At 46.5% G+C, this 20254-nt stretch overlaps 1 protein-coding gene across 3 annotated transcripts in view; it reads left to right on the forward strand.

The window, feature by feature from the left end:
- Positions 1 to 20254, forward strand: part of LOC123745890 (A disintegrin and metalloproteinase with thrombospondin motifs adt-2-like) — a 135455-nt gene that overhangs the window by 88781 nt on the left and 26420 nt on the right. For all 3 annotated transcript variants that reach the window (XM_069317500.1, XM_069317498.1, XM_069317499.1), the window contains 9 exons: positions 2203 to 2309; positions 5858 to 6000; positions 6585 to 6796; positions 9614 to 9780; positions 10291 to 10424; positions 15487 to 15686; positions 15968 to 16076; positions 17186 to 17297; positions 18691 to 18851. In XM_069317500.1, coding sequence (XP_069173601.1) covers positions 2203 to 2309; positions 5858 to 6000; positions 6585 to 6796; positions 9614 to 9780; positions 10291 to 10424; positions 15487 to 15686; positions 15968 to 16076; positions 17186 to 17297; positions 18691 to 18851 — 1345 coding nt within the window. The remainder of the gene's footprint in view (positions 1 to 2202; positions 2310 to 5857; positions 6001 to 6584; positions 6797 to 9613; positions 9781 to 10290; positions 10425 to 15486; positions 15687 to 15967; positions 16077 to 17185; positions 17298 to 18690; positions 18852 to 20254) is intronic.

Consider the following 20254-nt stretch of genomic DNA (forward strand, 5'->3'; position numbering starts at 1 on the left):
CGAAACTGACATAATCTCCCATTTTCTGTTTTGGGTTCTCTGGTAGGTTAGGATTAGGATAAGGGTAATTTACTACAACAGTTTCTTGATGTTAGGAAACCTTTGGAGGACGGGTTGCATCAGAAATATTTATAGAAGTTTGTCTTCGCTTTTGATTTAATTAGGCTGTTGACATGGCTGTCTGTTATGCAGAAACGGGGTCAGCAGTCGTCAGTTCCTGTTCCCACCTGTGTACATAAAAACAGAAAGGTAACAATGAAACAGAAGAGATATTTAATGAAGTCTCTTTGAATTATTGTTAAGGTTCCCCTAAGATTATTTCCGCGTAAATGCAACACATGCTGCCAGCACACACCTGTGAGGTCAGTGTCACTGTTAGCAGAGGTGCGTGGTGACCTCTGTGAGGTTAGTGTCACTGTTAGAAGAGGTGCGTGGTGACCTCTGTGAGGTTAGTGTCACTGTTAGCAGAGGTGCGTGGTGACCTCTGTGAGGTTAGTGTCACTGTTAGCAGAGGAGCGTGGTGACCTCTGTGAGGTTAGTGTCACTGTTAGAAGAGGTGCGTGGTGACCTCTGTGAGGTTAGTGTCACTGTTAGCAGAGGTGCGTTGGTGACCTCTGTGAGGTCAGTGTCACTGTTAGCAGAGGTGCGTGGTGACCTCTGTGAGGTTAGTGTCACTGTTAGCAGAGGTGCGTTGGTGACCTGTGAGGTTAGTGTCACTGTTAGCAGAGGTGCGTGGTGACCTCTGTGAGGTCAGTGTCACTGTTAGCAGAGGTGCGTGGTGACCTCTGTGAGGTTAGTGTCACTGTTAGCAGAGGTGCGTGGTGACCTCTGTGAGGTCAGTGTCACTGTTAGCAGAGGTGCGTGGTGACCTCTGTGAGGTTAGTGTCACTGTTAGCAGAGGTGCGTTGGTGACCTCTGTGAGGTTAGTGTCACTGTTAGCAGAGGTGCGTGGTGACCTCTGTGAGGTTAGTGTCACTGTTAGCAGAGGTGCGTTGGTGACCTCTGTGAGGTTAGTGTCACTGTTAGCAGAGGTGCGTGGTGACCTCTGTGAGGTTAGTGTCACTGTTAGCAGAGGTGCGTGGTGACCTCTGTGAGGTTAGTGTCACTGTTAGCAGAGGTGCGTGGTGACCTCTGTGAGGTTAGTGTCACTGTTAGCAGAGGTGCGTGGTGACCTCTGTGAGGTCAGTGTCACTGTTAGCAGAGGTGCGTGGTGACCTCTGTGAGGTTAGTGTCACTGTTAGCAGAGGTGCGTGGTGACCTCTGTGAGGTCAGTGTCACTGTTAGCAGAGGTGCGTGGTGACCTCTGTGAGGTTAGTGTCACTGTTAGCAGAGGTGCGTGGTGACCTCTGTGAGGTCAGTGTCACTGTTAGCAGAGGTGCGTGGTGACCTCTGTGAGGTCAGTGTCACTGTTAGCAGAGGTGCGTTGGTGACCTCTGTGAGGTTAGTGTCACTGTTAGCAGAGGTGCGTTGGTGACCTCTGTGAGGTTAGTGTCACTGTTAGCAGAGGTGCGTTGGTGACCTCTGTGAGGTTAGTGTCACTGTTAGCAGAGGTGCGTTGGTGACCTCTGTGACGTTAGTGTCACTGTTAGCAGAGGTGCGTTGGTGACCTCTGTGAGGTTAGTGTCACTGTTAGCAGAGGTGCATTGGTGACCTCTGTGACGTTAGTGTCACTGTTGTTACAAGTGTTTGGTGGCCCTGGTGACTCCTGTGCGTGTGAGCGACCCGTTCTCGCACTTTCTTATAGTCAATATTGACTTATTAAATACGTGCATATGTGACATACTAAACATACTAGTTTACCTTGAAAAGCTTCATAGAAAACACCGATCTTACCTAACCTTTTTAGTATGTTAATTAAGATAAGCATCTTATTGCTTCGTAATTACAATTATTACTTAACCTATACCTATAATAGGTTAAGTAATAATTGTAATTACGAAGCAATAAGATGCTTATCTTAACATACTAAGAAGGTTAGGTAAGGTCGGTGTTTTCTATGAAGCTTTTCAAGGTAAACTAGTATGTTAAGTATGTCACATATGCACGTATTTAATAAGTCAATATTGACTATACGAAAGTGCGAGAACGGGTTGGTGTGAGCGACGTTGCCAGAATGTTAAGTAACACAATCTTCACACTAACGCAAGTCATTGGTCCTTCTTGTGCGTGCATAACTCTCACTCAAGCGTTGTAATTCTGCAGGTCACAGCAGTCGTCGTGTCTGCGGGACGTGTCTGCTCCCGAGGGTCACCAGATGGACCACGAGGCTAGCTCCCCACCCGGCCAGCGCTTCTCAGCAGACCAACAGTGTGAGTGCTTCCTTACTCCCGCCCTCAGTGTATGGCCATTCCATCCAGCGGACGAGCCCAAAGATATATTCATAAATGTTAACATGTTATTCATTCAAAATTGGAATGTTCTGAAATATAAATTAATATTGTTATATATTAGCATATTTAGGCATTGGTTAGGTTAGGTGTTTAGGTTCTGTTGGCGATTATTTGTATTCAACCCGTTCTCTCACTAGGCTGGTTAAAGCAGCGGCCGTTCTCCCCAGACACATTCATTAATTTTACCATACTGTGTATTACAAATCAGTTTGTTCTGATATATAAATTAATATTCTTATACATAAAAATTGTATGTATAAAAATATGTATGTATGTAAAATTGTATGTTTTACAATATACATAATATTGTAAAACACCTAACCTAACCTACGCCAAACTATTGTATAGTTTGGTGTAGGTTAGGTTAGGTTAGGTTAGGTTAGGTTAGGTTAGGTTAGGTTAGGTGTTTAGGTTCTGTTGGTAATTATTTGTATTTATAAGTTCGTGGGTGAAGCATTTATAGAATTGTGGTTCGAGCAGAGGACGTCAGCGAAGCACTTGTTCCGGAAGTGTTCGAACGTCAGCAGTTGTGAGTCGTGTGTAAACCGTTTTTCATTCATAAACAGCGGGTTTGGTGGGTGCATGGAATCACTTTTGGGTCTTTGTTTGGAGGACGGGCTGGCGTCTGTGGGGTCGACCGCTGGATGTAATGGACTTGAGTTGACGACAGGTTGATTTATGCATGAAAAACTGAGGACAGTGTTTAAATAGTACATTTAACACTTCTACTCAGCTCTTCACTTGTCAAAATTAATATTAAAAGCGAAATTTATCTCTAAAAGGACAAATAGATAGAGAACGAAATCAAAATAGATAGATTTAAAGATAGAGATAAAGAAAGAATGGAAATTGTGAGAGATGAAGATAGATCAAGAAATGTGTAGTTAGCGAGAGATTGAGAGAAAGGGAATGAGAGATTTCATGAAAGATAAAGACAGATATACTTAGAGAATGATCATAATAAAAAAATCAAAGTTCTTTAACCTCAGTTGTCACTGTTGTTGTTGTTGTTTCCGCTGGCAGTGATTAGGGGGGGGGGGGCTGAAGGTCATCACCAGACGCACGCACAGGTTAATACAATGTGTGTGTGTGTGTGTGTGTGTGTGTGTGTGTGTAATTACCTAAGTAATTACCTAAGTGTAGTTACAGGATGAGAGCTACGCTCGTGGTGTCCCGTCTTCCCAGCACTCTTTGTCATATAACGCTTTGAAACTACTGACGGTCTTGGCCTCCACCACCTTCTCACCTAACTTGTTCCAACCGTCTACCACTCTATTTGCGAAGGTGAATTTTCTTATATTTCTTCGGCATCTGTGTTTAGCTAGTTTAAATCTATGACCTCTTGTTCTTGAAGTGCCAGGTCTCAGGAAGTCTTCCCTGTCGATTTTATCAATTCTTGTTACTATTTTGTACGTAGTGATCATATCACCTCTTTTTCTTCTGTCTTCTAGTTTTGGCATATTTAATGCTTCTAACCTCTCCTCGTAGCTCTTGCCCTTTAGTTCTGGGTGCCACTTAGTAGCATGTCTTTGCACCTTTTCCAGTTTGTTGATGATATGGGCACCACATAGGTTTGTTCCTAAGATATGGGCACCACACAACAGCTGCATATTCTAGCTTTGGCCTAACAAAAGTCATGAACAATTTCTTTAGTATATCGCCATCCATGTATTTAAAAGCAATTCTGAAGTTAGAAAGCATAGCATAGGCTCCTTGCACAATATTCTTTATGTGGTCCTCAGGTGATAGTTTTCTATCTAGAACCACTCCTAGATCTCTTTCTTTATCAGAATTCTTTAAAGATTTCTCACATAATATATAGAATGTGTGGGGGTCTATGTTCTCCTATTCCACATTCCATAACATGACATTTATTAACATTAAATTCCATTTGCCAAGTGGTGCTCCATATACTTATTTTGTCCAGGTCTTCTTGAAGGGCATGACAATCATCTAAATTTCTTATCCTTCCTATTATCTTAGCATCATCAGCAAACGTGTGTGTGTGTATGTGTGTGTGTGTGTGTGTGTGTGTGTGTGTGTGTGTGTGTGTGTGTGTGTGTGTGTGTGTGTGTGTGTGTGTGTGTGTATTCGCCTGCTTGTGCTTACCTAGTTGTACGGGGGTTGAGCTTCGGCTCTTTGGTCCCGCCTCTCAACTGCCAGTCAACCGGTGTACAGGTTCCTGAGCCTACTGGGCTCTATCATATCTACACTTGAAACTGTGTATGGAGTCAGCCTCCACCACATCACTGCCTAATGCATTCCATTTATTAATTACTCTGACACTAAACAAATTCTTTCTAATGTCTCTGTGACTCATTTGGGCACTCAATTTCCACCTGTGTCCCATTGTGCGTGTGCCCCTTGTGTTAAACTGTCAGTATCTACCCTTTCAATTTCTTTGAGAATCTTGTATGCGGTGATCATGTACCCCCCAACTCTTCTGTCTTCCAGCGACGTGAGGTTTAATTCCCGTAGTCTCTCCTCGTAGCTCATACCTCTCAATTCGGGTACTAGTCTGTTGGCAAACCTCTGAACCTTCTCCAGTTTAATCTTATACTTGAGGAGATACCGATTCCATGCTGGCGCTGCATATTACAGGATTGGTCTGACATATGTGGTATACATGGTTCTGAATGTTTCCTTACACAAGTTTCTAAAGGCCGTTCTTATGTTGGCCGACTTGGCATATGCTGCTGGTCATATCCTCTTGATGTTGGTTTTAGGGGACAGGTCTGGCGTGATATCAACCCCAGGTCTTTCTCTCTCTCTCTCTCTCTCTCTGACTCTTGAAGTATTTCATCTCCAAGATAATACCTTGTATCTGGCCTCCTGCTCCCTACACCTATCTTCATTACATTACATCTGCTTGGGTTAAACTCTAACAGCCATTTGTTGGACCATTCCTTCAGTTGGTCCAGGTCTTCCTGAAGCCTCAAGCTGTCCTCCTGTCTTAATCCTTCTCTTGTTAGTGTTTATATTCCGCCCGTCCTCTTGTGTACTGCTGTCCCTGCCTCCCCTCTCCCTCCCTGCCTCCCCTCTCCCTCCCTGCCTCCCCTCTCCCTCCCTGCCTCCCCTCTCTCTCCCTGCCTCCCCTCTCCCTCCCTTCCTCCCCTCTCCCTCCCTGCCTCCCCTCTCCCTCCCTGCCTCCCATCTCCCTCCCTGCCTCCCCTCTCCCTCCCTGCCTCCCCTCTCCCTCCCTGCCTCCCCTCTCCCTCCCTGCCTCCCCTCTCCCTCCCTGCCTCCCCTCTCCCTCCCTGCCTCCCCTCTCCCTCCCTGCCTCCCCTCTCCCTCCCTGCCTCCCCTCTCCCTCCCTGCCTCCCCTCTCCCTCCCTGCCTCCCCTCTCCCTCCCTGCCTCCCCTCTCCCTCCCTGCCTCCCATCTGCCTCCCTGCCTCCCCTCTCCCTCCCTGCCTCCCCTCTCTCTCCCTGCCTCACAAGAGAAGACTGACTGGGTACCTCCTACAGGCATGCTGAAGCACGGAGCGGGGAGTCACCACGCCGACTCCCAGCCTCTGGAGGAGATCTGTCAGGACCTGCACTGTCGCCGCGACCACTACACCTGGACGTCCCACCCAGCCCTCGAGGGCACCTCCTGTGGCAACCATAAGGTAAGTCCCCCTTGTCTCACTCACGGCTCGCATCGCCCTGCCTCCCTCATTATTCCTCCTCCTTACCCTGCCTACCTCACCATGCTTAAAACATGGCCTTCCTCACCTACGGTCCACGGCTAACCATAGCCCGTGCTTCTTGCCCTGCTCCTGTGCCAGGTAAGTTACGGGCTCACCATAGCCCGTGCTACTCGGAACTTGTTCAGAGTAGCTGAATCTATAACAACAACAACACCTACGGTCCAACTACTTGGGCTGGACGGTAGATCGACGGTCTTGCTTCATGCAGGTTGGCGTTCAATCCCCGACCGTTCAAGTGGTTGGGCACCATTCCTTTCCCCCGTCCCATCCCAAATCCTTATCCTAACCTCTTCCCAGTGCTATATAGTCGTAATGACTTGGTGCTTTCATCTGATAATTGCCTTCCTGACCTACGTACAAGAGAGCATCATGAACGAACACGGTACAAATGTATTACAAATCCCTTGTTACGACTCCTTAGTTCCCTATGCGTCTGTTTTAACCTTCTATGCTTATTACAATTTTATATATATATTTTCATTCGAATTCTTGCCCTGACTCAGTGGTGCAAGCGAGGACGGTGTCAGGAGAACTCCGAGGCTCCAGCCCTCTCGCCGTCAGCCTCCCTCGTGTCGTCGGCGTCCCAGGGAGCGTCCGGGAGCGTGGGAGGGAAGTGGGGGGCGTGGTCCGAGTGTCGCTCCGCCTGTCTCTACGGCGTCGACGGCGTCCTCTCCTCTGGCAGCTCGGGCCTCGCCTTGTCTGAGAGGCGGTGTGGGTAAGTTGTTTTAGATTCAGCTACTCCGAACAAAACGTTCCAAGTAGCACGGGCTATGGTGAGCCCGTAGTGGGCTTACCTGGCACAGGAGCGGGGCTGTAACTGCCCTCTTGTGTGGGGTTATCTTGAGATGATTTCGGGTCTTTTTAGTGTCCCCGCGGCCCGGTCCTCGACCAGGCCTCCACCCCCCAGGAAGCAGCCCGTGACAGCTGACTAACACCCAGGTACCTATTTACTGCTAGGTAACAGGGGCATAGGGTGAAAGAAACTCTGCCCATTGTTTCTCGCCGGCGCCCGGGATCGAACCCGGGACCACAGGATCACAAGTCCAGCGTGCTGTCCGCTCGGCCGACCGGCTCCCTACGTCCGGCATATTCCACACTACTGCTAACAGTAGTGTGGAATACTGGAATACACTAACGTCACTAACGGGGTAAGTGTGGCGCCTGTATATATATATATATATATATATATATATATATATATATATATATATATATATATATATATATATATATATATATATATATATATATACACATACACGCAGAGTGCGAGGTGTGCTCTTGTGTGGGTAGCTGCAGCTAGTGGCTACTCTTGTAAACAACAATGGCGCGCATTATGACCCCACAACAAGCCCTGAACATGCTCTGTCTGCCGTTTGACGTCGAGATTGACAGACTAGTGGAGCACGGATGTACAGTAGAGGAATATTCAGAGTGGTTGGAGAGTTGCAGGTTAACGAGGAGCTGGGACGACAGCGACGAAATGGGAAAATAATCACCAGGAAGACACTGATTGAGGTGTCAAACAACTTGTGTGTTTACAGGGAGAATCCTTGACCAGAAACCCTTGAAGCAGGCCAGCAATACATCCCAATAAAAACGCGGAAGGAAAAAAGTTGTTTAGTATGCCAAAGTGCCCGATATGGATAGAACCTGCTACACGAATGCAAGAAAAAATTGAATATGCTTTCCAGGGACAACGGTTGGAGACCGTGGACAGAACGAACAATATATTGTCAGCCAATGGGATCAAACCCATTGTTTGCCTCTCAGTAGGTGGACACGGTATGTGCCGAGGTAGGAGCGAGGAGTTGCTAGACAGATTATATATATATATATAGGATTAGTAGGCGAGTCAGAGGCTTAGGGCCCGCGCAGGAATATCCCTGCAAACAAAAAAAAATCAACATAACACTCCTCAAGGTGGACTACAACCAAAAAAGATGAATTAAATGCACACAGAAAAATAAACACATTATTGCACTAACAGAAACATGGATGAATGCAGAAAACAGAGAACTATGTAGAGGAATATAAAATTACATAAGAATATATTTTATGATTAATTTCTAATCTCATATTTTACCGGGTAGAGCTGGTGCCAGAGTCCCCCCCATCTTCATGGGGACGGTTATGGGAGCTAAAAGTATTTTAGTGGTAGTGATAGGCATGCCACTCATTTTGGCCATCTATCATGCACAGTTGTGTGAGGCTAGCCCTAAGCGTCTGGGGCCAGATTCACGAAGCAGTTACGCAAGTACTTACGAACGTGTACATCTTTCCTCAATCTTTGACGGTTTTGGTTACATTTATTAAACAGTTTACAAGCATGAAAACTTCCCAATCAACTGTTGTTATTGTTATAAACAGCCTCCTGGTGCTTTGGAGCTCATTAACTGTTTAATAATTATAAACACAGCCGCCAAAGATTGACAAAAGATGTACAGGTTCGTAAGTGCTTGCGTAACTGTTTCGTGAATCTGGCCCCTGACCTCTAACCTTGAACAGACAAGCAAACAGACAAACATCTTTCTTTTATTCATATAGATTGAATATGACCAAAAAAAGATAAGTCAGTGATTCTAGCACGAATCTTCATAATTAATTACTTTGTAATTGTTCAATCTGGAATGAAATTTATACAAATTTACTTATATGTTAATTTTACAGATTTACTGGTCATGATACATTTTATCCAATCAAGCTGAGCCTCCTCAGAGACAGTATGTGATGTGATAGGGTGTTAACTAATCAAAATAACAGGTTAACTGGGTCCTCCTATCTCACTGGTAGCATGAGGTGGTGGTAGGAGCTATTTTATTGACTCAGGTGTTCTGGACGACATCCTAACAATTTATCCAAAATTTGCTTGTCCATTTTAAAGAATGAAGAATAATTGTTATTTATATTACTTCTAAGCTGCATCACTTATGAACCCATCCCTGCCCTTGTGTGACAGTGCACAGTAGAAAGTTGTTTTCACATATCCATACATTAAAACATTGATTGTAACCGTGATATATATGTACTTCCGCCTACAGTTTAGACCTATTGTCTTGTGTATGACCCTCTGTCCTGCGTGACAGTGAATACCAACATTATCCTCACGTCAATTAGACTTAATCGAAATCCTCAGATTAGGCAAAATTGTAATTGATTTTGTCAATTAATAATAATAATAAACAAGTGGCATTTCCTTCTTTGTGAGTACGAGACAAGGACGGACCTAGATGTGAGCTGTTGATCGTTGGCCGAGTGTGTTTGATGTGAAGGACTTCCGCTATGTCTAGTCTTATTGGCCAGTATTATTGCCGGTTACTTCGGCGTTGGTGGTCAGGATATCTCTAGGTCATCTTGTATGGTGACATGATGTTATCCTTAATGGACCCATGTTGTTTGAGCTTAGTTAGGCGCCTTGAAAAGGAAGTTATTGTCTGAACTAGTTATCTCTAGCTAATAAATACTGACAGCTGGTTCTCTTCTGATTTAAATACCCGGTCTTGCCGCCTCTCATTATTGCTCCGTCCCGCAGGTCGCGAGCCTGCAGAGGGGAGTATCGGTACCGCCTGTGCTCGGAGGTGGAGGAATGTGGCGCAGGACAGCGGAGGACCCTGCAGGACTTCGCCGACGACACCTGCAGAGGGCGGGCCAGAAACTCTGCTTCCCTGACGGGGCTGGCGGCCAGGGTGCCTGTTGAAGGTATTATACTAACCCAACTAACCCCTGCACCTTCCAATGTTTACCACACCCTTCCCTATACACCCACACCCTACTCTGCCCACCCACACCCTACTCTGCCCACCCACACCCTACTCTGCCCACCCACACCCTACTCTGCCCACCCACACCCTACTCTGCCCACCCACACCCTGATACCCTCACTCATCTCAACACATTCCTTTTCAAAACATTCACCCCTCCATTCTAGAGCACAAAAGCTCTCTCCTGAAGTTGGTTACCCAGCTTTCCTGATCCTTCTAGACATTCCCGGACCCGTTCTCGAAGTCCCAGTGCCTTCTCTCGACGAATTTTGTTTAGCTGTTATCTCTAAAACCAAGCAAATGTATAGTCTGCGAGTATTATTAGCAACCATATTTAGGTAACATTAGATTTTAGTGTTAGTTTAGCTTGCTTATTCACATTAGTAAAGTGCCCCAGGAATCCACAGTGTGAGGTGGAGTGTGTTCTCACTACTGTCTTGCTCTTCAGGACTGTCTCAGTGTGAGGTGGAGTGTGAGACGACGGACCGCGAGATGGAAGCCTCCGGCAAGAGCTTCCCGGACGGGACCGTCTGCCAGTCAGCTTCCTCCCTCCCCGCCTTCTGTGTCGCCGCCGTCTGTACTGTAAGTCACGCCGAACTCACTCCTGTGTCTGAATGTTGGTCTCTCTCTCTCCTATCCTCTCTCTCTTTCTCCTCTGCTCTCTTTCTTTCTCCTCTGCTCTCTCTCTTTCTCCTCTTTGTTTTCTGTCGTGCCATTTCTATTTGAAGCGCCCCTACCTCTTTTTCCAGTCTCTTCCTCTTCTATTCCTTCTCTTAACACTTTTTCCACATAGCTGTGTTCTTCAAATTTGTGACAAAAGACCAAAAAAAGATTATTAAAGTTGAAATAACAACTAAATTTATGTGTTAATTTAATCTACTGACGCTCGGTACATTTTTATTATTTGATGTCGCTATTGAGACCACAACCATAACCTCTTCCGCCACCTTACCCATTTATAGTTATAAATACAAGTTCTTACATTCTTGTACAGCCACCAGCACGCGTAGCGTTTCGGGCAGGTCCTTAATCCTAATTTTCACCGGAATACGACCTGCCAAATCGTTTAACAGCCTGGTAGCCATTCACTGCTGGGTAAAAAATGACTAGAATTAAGGATTGGGGCCCAGTCAATCTTCCCCGGCCAGGATACGAACTCAGGCCAAAATGTTTTGAGTCCTCTGGTAAGGTAAGGGGAGGGGACTTTAGTACGCCAGTTTCTTGACGATCAGTAACCTTAGGAGGACGGGCTGCTAAAGTAGGTCTCCTGGGGCTAGATTCACGAAGCAGTTACGTAAACACTTACGAACCTGTACATCTTTCCTCAATCTTTGGCGGCTTTGTTTACAATTATTAAACAGTTAATGAGCTCGGAAGCACCAGGAGGCTGTTTATAACAATAACAACAGTTTATTGGCAAGTTTTCATACTTGTAAACTGTTTAATAAATGTAACCAAAGCCATCAAAGATTGAGAAAAGATTTACACGTTCGTAAGTACTTGCGTAACTGCTTCGTGAATCTTGCCCCACGTGAGAGGTCTCTCCGAGCTCTCCAAATTCCTCTTCTCACCCGGGGTCTAATATATTATTACTTGGGTTTCCAAATAGGTCGAACGCAGCTGGAATAGAGGCCAAGGAAAACGCAGCGTTTAAAACTGACAAAACATTTACTGAGAAAAGATGTACACTTGGCAAGAGTAACTTGTCTCATTTAACTTCAAAACAACTACTCCTCTCGACCTTCAATAAATCGCCTGGCGTTCCGCGAGCGCTATGTCATGGGTTCGTATCCTGGCCGGGGAGGATTTACTGGGCGCAAATCCTTAACTGTAGCCTCTGTTTAACTCAACAGTAAAATGTGTACTTGGTTGTAACAACGATTCTTCGCGGCGGGGGTCGTATTCCAGGGACCTGCCCGAAACGCTACGCGTACTAGTGGCTGTACAAGAATGTAACAACTCTTGTATATATCTCAAAAAAAAAAAAAAAAAAAAAAAAAATCAATGCACTTTACTCGATGAATATAATGTTACTTTAACATTCAAATATGACTCAGAACAAGAGGCTTCGTAATTACTCTATTTGAATCACAAAACATATAACAATAATAATCATTCAATTTGACAAGGCTTCTAGAACAATGCCAACATAATAGACTAATTCACTTGCATATATAATCCTGTTGCTTCCTGGCATGTAACATTATCTCATTACAAATCTTATCAATTCCCTTTGGAACTTGTAATCAACAAAGGAAGTAAGGGAAGAGCAGATTACTTAACTAAGAACAGCCGCTGATGTTTACACAGTAGCCTGGCACTCCCTTGTGGCGCTCAGCTCACTGTAGTCTTCGCTGCCTCAATTATATTATTATTAACATCTTTAATGGCATAATTAATTACAATTTTGCCTAATCTGAGGATTTTGATGAAGTCTTATAAAGTGCCTCAATGACATTTTATTGTTGTCGCCAGAGTTGGCTAGTTTATTGTGCACCCCATACTCCTCCTGTGAGCGGTAGTTTATTGTGCACCCCATACTCCTGCTGTGAGCGGTAGTTTATTGTGCACCCCATACTCATCCTGTGAGCGGTAGTTTATTGTGCACCCCATACTCATCCTGTGAGCGGTAGTTTATTGTGCACCCCATACTCATCCTGTGAGCGGTAGTTTATTGTGCACCCCATACTCATCCTGTGAGCGGTAGTTTATTGTGCACCCTATACTCATCCTGTGAGCGGTAGTTTATTGTGCACCCTATACTCATCCTGTGAGCGATAGTTTATTGTGCACCCCATACTCCTCCTGTGAGAGGTAGTTTATTGTACACCCCATACTCATCCTGTGAGAGGTTGTTTATTGTGCACCCCATACTCATCCTGTGAGAGGTTGTTTATTGTGCACCCCATACTCATCCTGTGAGCGGTAGTTTATTGTGCACCCCATACTCCTGCTGTGAGCGGTAGTTTATTGTGCACCCCATACTCATCCTGTGAGAGGTTGTTTATTGTGCACCCCATACTCATCCTGTGAGCGGTAGTTTATTGTGCACCCCATACTCATCCTGTGAGCGGTAGTTTATTGTGCACCCCATACTCATCCTGTGAGAGGTAGTTTATTGTGCACCCCATACTCCTGCTGTGAGCGGTAGTTTATTGTGCACCCCATACTCATCCTGTGAGAGGTTGTTTATTGTGCACCCCATACTCATCCTGAGAGCGGTAGTTTATTGTGCACCCCATACTCATCCTGTGAGCGGTAGTTTATTGTGCACCCCATACTCCTCCTGTGAGCGGTAGTTTATTGTGCACCCCATACTCCTCCTGTGAGCGGTAGTTTATTGTGCACCCCATACTCCTCCTGTGAGCGGTAGTTTATTGTGCACCCCATACTCCTGCTGTGAGCGGTAGTGGACAGGATGAGCATGGGGTGCTTCTTCACCCTATCCTTCACACCTTATAACATCAGCTAGTTACAGAGAATCTTCTATTTCAATAGCTATATATTTGGTTAATCATTATACATTAACAGTAGGTCTTTTCGCTGATACATAATTGTTTGAACAATGGAGCCGGTGGCTGTGCGGACAGAACACTGGACGCGTGATCCTGTGGTCCCGGGTTCGATCCCGGGCGCCGGCGAGAAACAATGGGCAGAGTTTCGTTCACCCTGATGCACCTGTTACCTAGCAGTTAATAGGTACCTGGGAGTTAGTCTGCTGTCACGGGCTGCTTCCTGGGGGTGGAGGCCTGGTCGAGGACCGGGCCGCGGGAACACTAAGCCCCGAAATCATCTCAAGATAACCTCAAGATAAGAGATGGAGATATTACAGTGTCATAAGGGAGCTGCTGTTTGTTATTAGTCTTCACAATACACTACTTGCTTCTTAATCTCATATGTCGTTTATCTACTGGAAGAGAAATATGGATACAGTGCAAGGATTTCAGGTATTTTATTCTTAGTAATAAAATGGTTTGCCATATCATACAACGTGAGTTTAGATTTATCTCTAAATGGCTCAATTTTACTACAATCCAAGATATAGTGTTCGAGTGTGTGTCCCTGTCTTTGTCCACACACTTTACACTTTACTTCATCTAGATCCCTATACAAGCCGAACTGCCAGAGATACTTGTAGCCAAGTCTTATACGATCTGTGACAACATCTGTTAGTCTACTGACTGTTACTTGCCCCATACACATGTTTTCTTTAACACATTTCATTGTGATGAACAATGGACCTGCTAGTTCCAGTTTGCACTGCTCTACTTTCTTCAAATTCATCCAAGAGTTCTCTTCTAATGACACTTTTAAGGGACCTATTTGATAACTCAAGATTCCGTTCAACACTGTCTTTACTTACTGCAACCTTAGCAAGGGCGTCAACGTTATCATATTCCAGCAGGCCAACGTGAGTAGGAATCCACAACACACTCTTTCCGGTCGTCCTGGTTGTATTCCACAACACACTCTTTTCGGTCGTCCTGGTTGTATTCCACAACACACTCTTTTCGGTCGTCCTGGTTGTATTCCACAACACACTCTTTTCGGTCGTCCTGGTTGTATTCCACAACACACTCTTTCCGGTCGTTTCTGGTTGTATTCCACAACACACTCTTTTCGGTCGTCCTGGTTGTATTCCACAACACACTCTTTCCGGTCGTTTCTGGTTGTATTCCACAACACACTCTTTTCGGTCGTCCTGGTTGTATTCCACTGGCCACAGTGTGGCCTTGTAGATCAACTTGTAGGCTTACGACCTTCATCGACTCTTGAGCTTGTCGGGGCTGCCTCCGGAACTCGGCGGTTAATCATTTGCGTTGATCTACCGTAGTCACAAAGGGTACTTGTACTCGCCTTATGTAGACCTCAGGCATACTGTCGGGCATAAACACCATTAGCCGATCCATTCACTGTCTAATCACATTTCAACCTTCACGAAAAGGTTCTTAGACGCTGTGTGTGTGGCCGGAGTACTGTTGCACTTCTCCTCACGCTGAACTCGCCAAATAAATCGCAAATCTGACAGATTTTCACAGTAACTCTGGCGTGCCACCAGTCCTTGGTCAGTGACTTCAGCTCCAATCCCTAAGCCCAAATCGGTGCCTGCTGATGATGTCATAAAAATGAACGTTGATTGGTTGAGCACTTGGGCCACTATCCACTCACCCCTTTAGTTATGGAACCTTGAGGCGTGCGTCGCTGCATCAAGAGGGTACCCGGATGTCCCACCTATCGCCCAGCGCCATCTTGTTTCCGCCTCCGACCCACTTCCAGCCTTTATAATTAAAATACACCCCAAAAACGTGCTAGTTGCACGTTACCTATTATCTGTAAGTAATGTTTAGTCCGTCTGTGATCTTCCTAGGTGGGGATAAATGGCGATTGACGCCCGAGAGGTCTGCTACTAGACAGCAATCTTAACACAGGGCACACGCGTTAGGGACCAGGGCACACGTGTTAGGGACCAGGGCACACGTGTTAGGGACCAGGGCACACGTGTTAGGGACCAGGGCACACGTGTTAGGGACCAGGGCACACGTGTTAGGGACCAGGGCCCACATGACAGGGACTAGCACCAAGGAACACAACCTCCCCCCCCACCACCACCCCCTGACAGATGTAACCAGCGTGTCTTCAACAGGAGTTCCGGTGCGAGTCTAATGCACTGTACGGAGCGGACCCCCTCACCTGCCGCCCTGACGTGGGGACCCCCGACCCTCACCGGCCCCTAGGGCCCAGTGACTACCGGCCCTCGGCCACGGTCGCCCCTTCCTTCTCCAGACCTGACTTCACACCGCCCCACTGGGGGCCCTGGAGGCCGGCCTCCACCTGTCGCTTCAGGTACGTTGCTGCTACCTCCAGATAAGTGCAGGTTGAGTACTATGGGGGACAGAGTGAAGGAACAGTGTCCAATCACTCGGGTTATCGGTGATCGAACGCCGACTCTGCAAGATGGCCCTGCCGTCGCTCTAAAAGTCCAGTCCAATTGCATGGTTTTGGACGTGATAGGAATAACTAGGTGTCTGGTAACATTGTTGTGATAATCTGAGTTACCAGATAGTATATTATTTTTGTAATTTGTATAGATGTGTATGATTATCTCTTTCTCCCGCTACCTCTAGCTGCCTGACGCCGCCGGCCAGAGGCATCCAGCTGGTGAGCCGGAAGTGCCAGGACCGGGGATGTACCGGGGTCAACAAGAACATCCAGATCTGCACCCCGGCCAGCCCGGTAGGTCATCACTCACGCCTCTACGGGATCACCATAGCCCGTGCTACTTGAAACTTTTTGTTCCAGGTAGCGAATCTTAAACAACAACAACAACAACATGCCTCTACGGTACATTACTAGTCGCTCTTTCTCATAATTTATCATCCCGATTCGTTATTTTTTAAATACAGTTTAATAAGTATATTGTATTTTTCTCTTGATCACTGTGCTAACCTATTGGTGCGTGCCTATCAGTGTGGACGGGGTGAAGTGTGGTCTAGCACTTTATGCCCGCCTGCTGGCCTTATCTTGAGGTTATCTTGAGATGATTTCGGGGCTTTTTAATGTCCCCGCGGCCCGGTCCTCGACCAGGCCTCCACCCCCAGGAAGCAGCCCGTGACAGCTGACTAACACCCAGGTACCTATTTTACTGCTAGGTAACAGGGGCATAGGGTGAAAGAAACTCTGCCCATTGTTTCTCGCCGGCGCCTGGGATCGAACCCAGGACCACAGGATCACAAGTCCAGCGTGCTGGACTTGTGATCCTGTGGTCCTGGTACCTGAAGTAGAAGAGGTCAGCTGTGAGGACTGGTTAAGGGGTCAGGGTCAGAACATGGGGTAACAGGCCGGGAGAGGCGGGGAACGAGAGGTCACAAGAGGAGAGGGGAATAGACCGAGGGGGTCAAAGATACAAGTTGAAAATACGCGAGTCAGAGATATATATACGAAAGTAATTACTCATATGAACTGGAAATTTGTGATGGAAGTCACCTTCATACAAAGATTTAAAAGTAGATCTGATTGTCCACCATAACTTCAAGAATGATATTTACATTGTCGGGTGGGGCCCAAGAGCTGAAGCTAACTACCCGTAGGCACAGACACACTCCCACACGCCGCAGAAGGAAGGCTGACAGGGTTCACACCATTGGACAACTTTTACTTATTTTTGTTCGTGTTTACACTTGTGTCCCCAACAATAATTATGGACATGAATGTAAATCGATTAGTTGGTCGTGCTCTGTTAATAAAAAAGGGTAGACTTAAAAAAATGCTGTGAGAGTGAGAGGTGTTATCCTGCACACAATGACCACAACCACTGCTACTACTCTTGTCTCCTCCCCCCACAGGACTGCGAGGTCTTGAAGTCTACATTTGAGTACGCGAGCGAGGTGTGTGGTCGCTTCAAGTCCGAGGTGGACCAGCTCTCTGGAGTGGGTATGCAGCTGGCTAGTACTAAAGGTTGGTAACCCCCCTTCTGTCTCTCTCTCTCTCTCTCTCTCTCTCTCTCTCTCTCTCTCTCTCTCTCTCTCTCTCTCTCTCTCTCTCTCTCTCTCTCTCTCTCTCTCTCTCTCTCTCTCTCCCCTCTCTCTCTCCCCTCTCTCTCTCTCTCTCTCTCTCTCTCTCTCTCTCTCTCTCTCTCTCTCTCTCTCTCTCTCTCCCCCCCTCTCTCTCTCTCCCCCCCTCTCTCTCTATCTCTCCCCCCCTCTCTCTCTCTCTCTCTCTCTCTCTCTCTCTCTCCCCCCCTCTCTCTCTCTCCCCCCTCTCTCTCTCTCCCCCCCTCTCTCTCTCTCTCTCTCTCTCTCTCTCTCTCTCTCTCTCTCTCTCTCTCTCTCTCTCTCTCTCTCTCTCTCTCTCCCCTCTCTCTCTCCCTCTCTCTCTCTCTCTCTCTCTCTCTCTCTCTCTCTCTCTCTCTCTCTCTCTCTCTCCCCCCCTCTCTCTCTCTCCCCCCCTCTCTCTCTATCTCTCCCCCCCTCTCTCTCTCTCTCTCTCTCTCTCTCTCTCTCTCTCTCTCTCTCCCCCCCTCTCTCTCTCTCCCCCCTCTCTCTCTCTCCCCCCCCTCTCTCTCTCTCTCTCTCTCTCTCTCTCTCTCTCTCTCTCTCTCTCTCTCTCTCTCTCTCTCTCTCTCTCTCTCTCTCTCTCTCTCTCCCCCCCTCTCTCTCTCTCTCTCTCTCTCAGGCTCATTAATACTCTTGTTATACATCGTTGCCGCTTATCACTGTATCACAGTTGTACCTTCTATGGGCTGTCCTGCTATAATGTAGGCCAACAGAGCGGAGGATGGGGCGAGAGCCTTCTGCTCTCCTCTCCACATCGCAACTATCCAAAGAGATCTTTATCGAAACACTTTTGTTTCATCGCCAGTAGGAAAGTGTTGAGTACCAATAGGTCCTTTGTTATGTTTTTCAAGTAGGAAAAAGCCATGCAGTCGAGCTGCAGAAAACTGGAGCCGAGCCTGGTCTCCGTTCTCTATCATCTGACAGCTCAGACCTATTTTGTACTTCACTCTCCACAGACGGTCCGGAGAAACCATGGGGCCAGATTCACGAAGCAGTTACGCAAACACTTACGAACGTGTACATCGTTCCTCGGTCTTTGACGGCTTTGGTTACATTTGTTAAACAGTTTATAAGCATGAAAACTTCTCAATCAACTGTTGTTATTGTTATAAACAGCCTCCTGGTGCTTCGGAGCTCATTAACTGTTTAATAATTGTAAACAAAGCCGCCAAAGATTGAGAAAAGATGGACAGGTTCGTAAGTGCTTGCGTAACTGCTTCGTGAATCTGGCTCCTGGTCTCTAATTTACTGCTACAAAAGAGTGGAAGTAAACCTGTACTCCTCTCTGTCCACAGAAGACCCAGACCGCTCCTGTACCGTAGCTTGTCAAGACGCCGGTCTCGACTACCGGTTTTACCGTGTTAACGGCAGGGAGGGATGGTTCCCCTTCGGCACCGACTGCTCCAAGGGCCGCCACAGCCATACCCCCTCCTACTGCCTCAATGGCAAGTGTCTGGTGAGTGAACGTTCCTGGGAGTACTTACATCTATAAGTGTCTGTGTGGAGTAAGATCTGCCTCTTTGGACTCCTCCTATCTTGAGGTTATCTTGAGATGATTTCGGGGCTTTTTAGTGTCCCCGCGGCCCGGTCCTCGACCAGGCCTCCACCCCCAGGAAGCAGCCCGTGACAGCTGACTAACGCCCAGGTACCTATTTTACTGCTAGGTAACAGGGGCATAGGGTGAAAGAAACTCTGCCCATTGTTTCTCGCCGGCGCCCGGGATAGAACCCGGGACCACAGGATCACAAGTCCAGCGTGCTGTCCGCTCGGCCGACCGGCCTCCTCCTGCATGTTGCTGATGTTAGTAATGCTCCTTAGATTCTAGTTCTCTATCATATTTGTTCTTGCAACTTGAATAGAAGTGCAACTTGCAGCTGTTATTGCACAAGTCACGTGTGGTAGACGAGAGAGAATGAACTTTTTGGGGATTAACTTAGAGAATGAGGTTGTATATATGTAGTGCTTAGAATGTCTAAAATAACTGTAAGAGTGATGTAAATGGGGAAGTGGTAGAAGATCCTGATAATGCTGTCATGGGTAGCAATGATGTCCCAGGAATTATTGACAGTAGATTAATGATTTGTAGATTATTAAAATTTCAAGCAATGAAGTAGAGTAATTTTTTACTAATACATATTTTAAACATAAGGATAATACTGGATAGAAGGTAAATGATGAAATTGTACAAAAATTGAATTAACAGTGTGTGTGTGTGTGTGTGTGTGTGTGTGTGTGTGTGTGTGTGTGTGTGTGTGTGTGTGTGTGTGTGTGTGTGTGAAGAGAAGTATGCAATGAGACGAATGTTTGTAGAAAGAAGTATGCAGTGACAAGAGTCACGTGTTTGTGGGAAGACATGCTGGTGCTACGCAAGATAATATGACGAGGGGGGGGGGGTGTGAAGGACTGATAGTACCGTACTCACATGGATCCAAGAGATCAAAATAATGCAAGTTATGAAGTTGTGTGAGAGATAACTGTAACAACAAAAATAGTGGTCTTCAGGAGTCTATGAACACAGTCTTCTATCCTCTTCTTATTCCTATTACCATCTCCTTCGGTGGTTATAATAGGAGCTGCCTCGTATGGGCCAATAGGCCTGCTGCAGTTCTCATTACTACTATCCCCTACACCTGACTTTCCTCCTCAGCTCTCTCTTGCCTATTTAATTCCTGTCCCTACCTGTCCTCATCACAATCGACTTGAGAATGGTCCAGGACGGACCGAAACGTCGTCGTCTCTTCAATTTCTAGTGTGTGGTCTGGTCATCATTATGAACACAGTCTTCTAACACATCAGTCATAGCGTCGCTTGTGATTGATGCATAGAGGAAATGTTTTTTTAAGAACGCCGAGTGTGTTT

This window comes from Procambarus clarkii, chromosome 88 (assembly GCF_040958095.1).
Source record: "Procambarus clarkii isolate CNS0578487 chromosome 88, FALCON_Pclarkii_2.0, whole genome shotgun sequence".
NCBI lineage: Eukaryota > Metazoa > Arthropoda > Malacostraca > Decapoda > Cambaridae > Procambarus > Procambarus clarkii.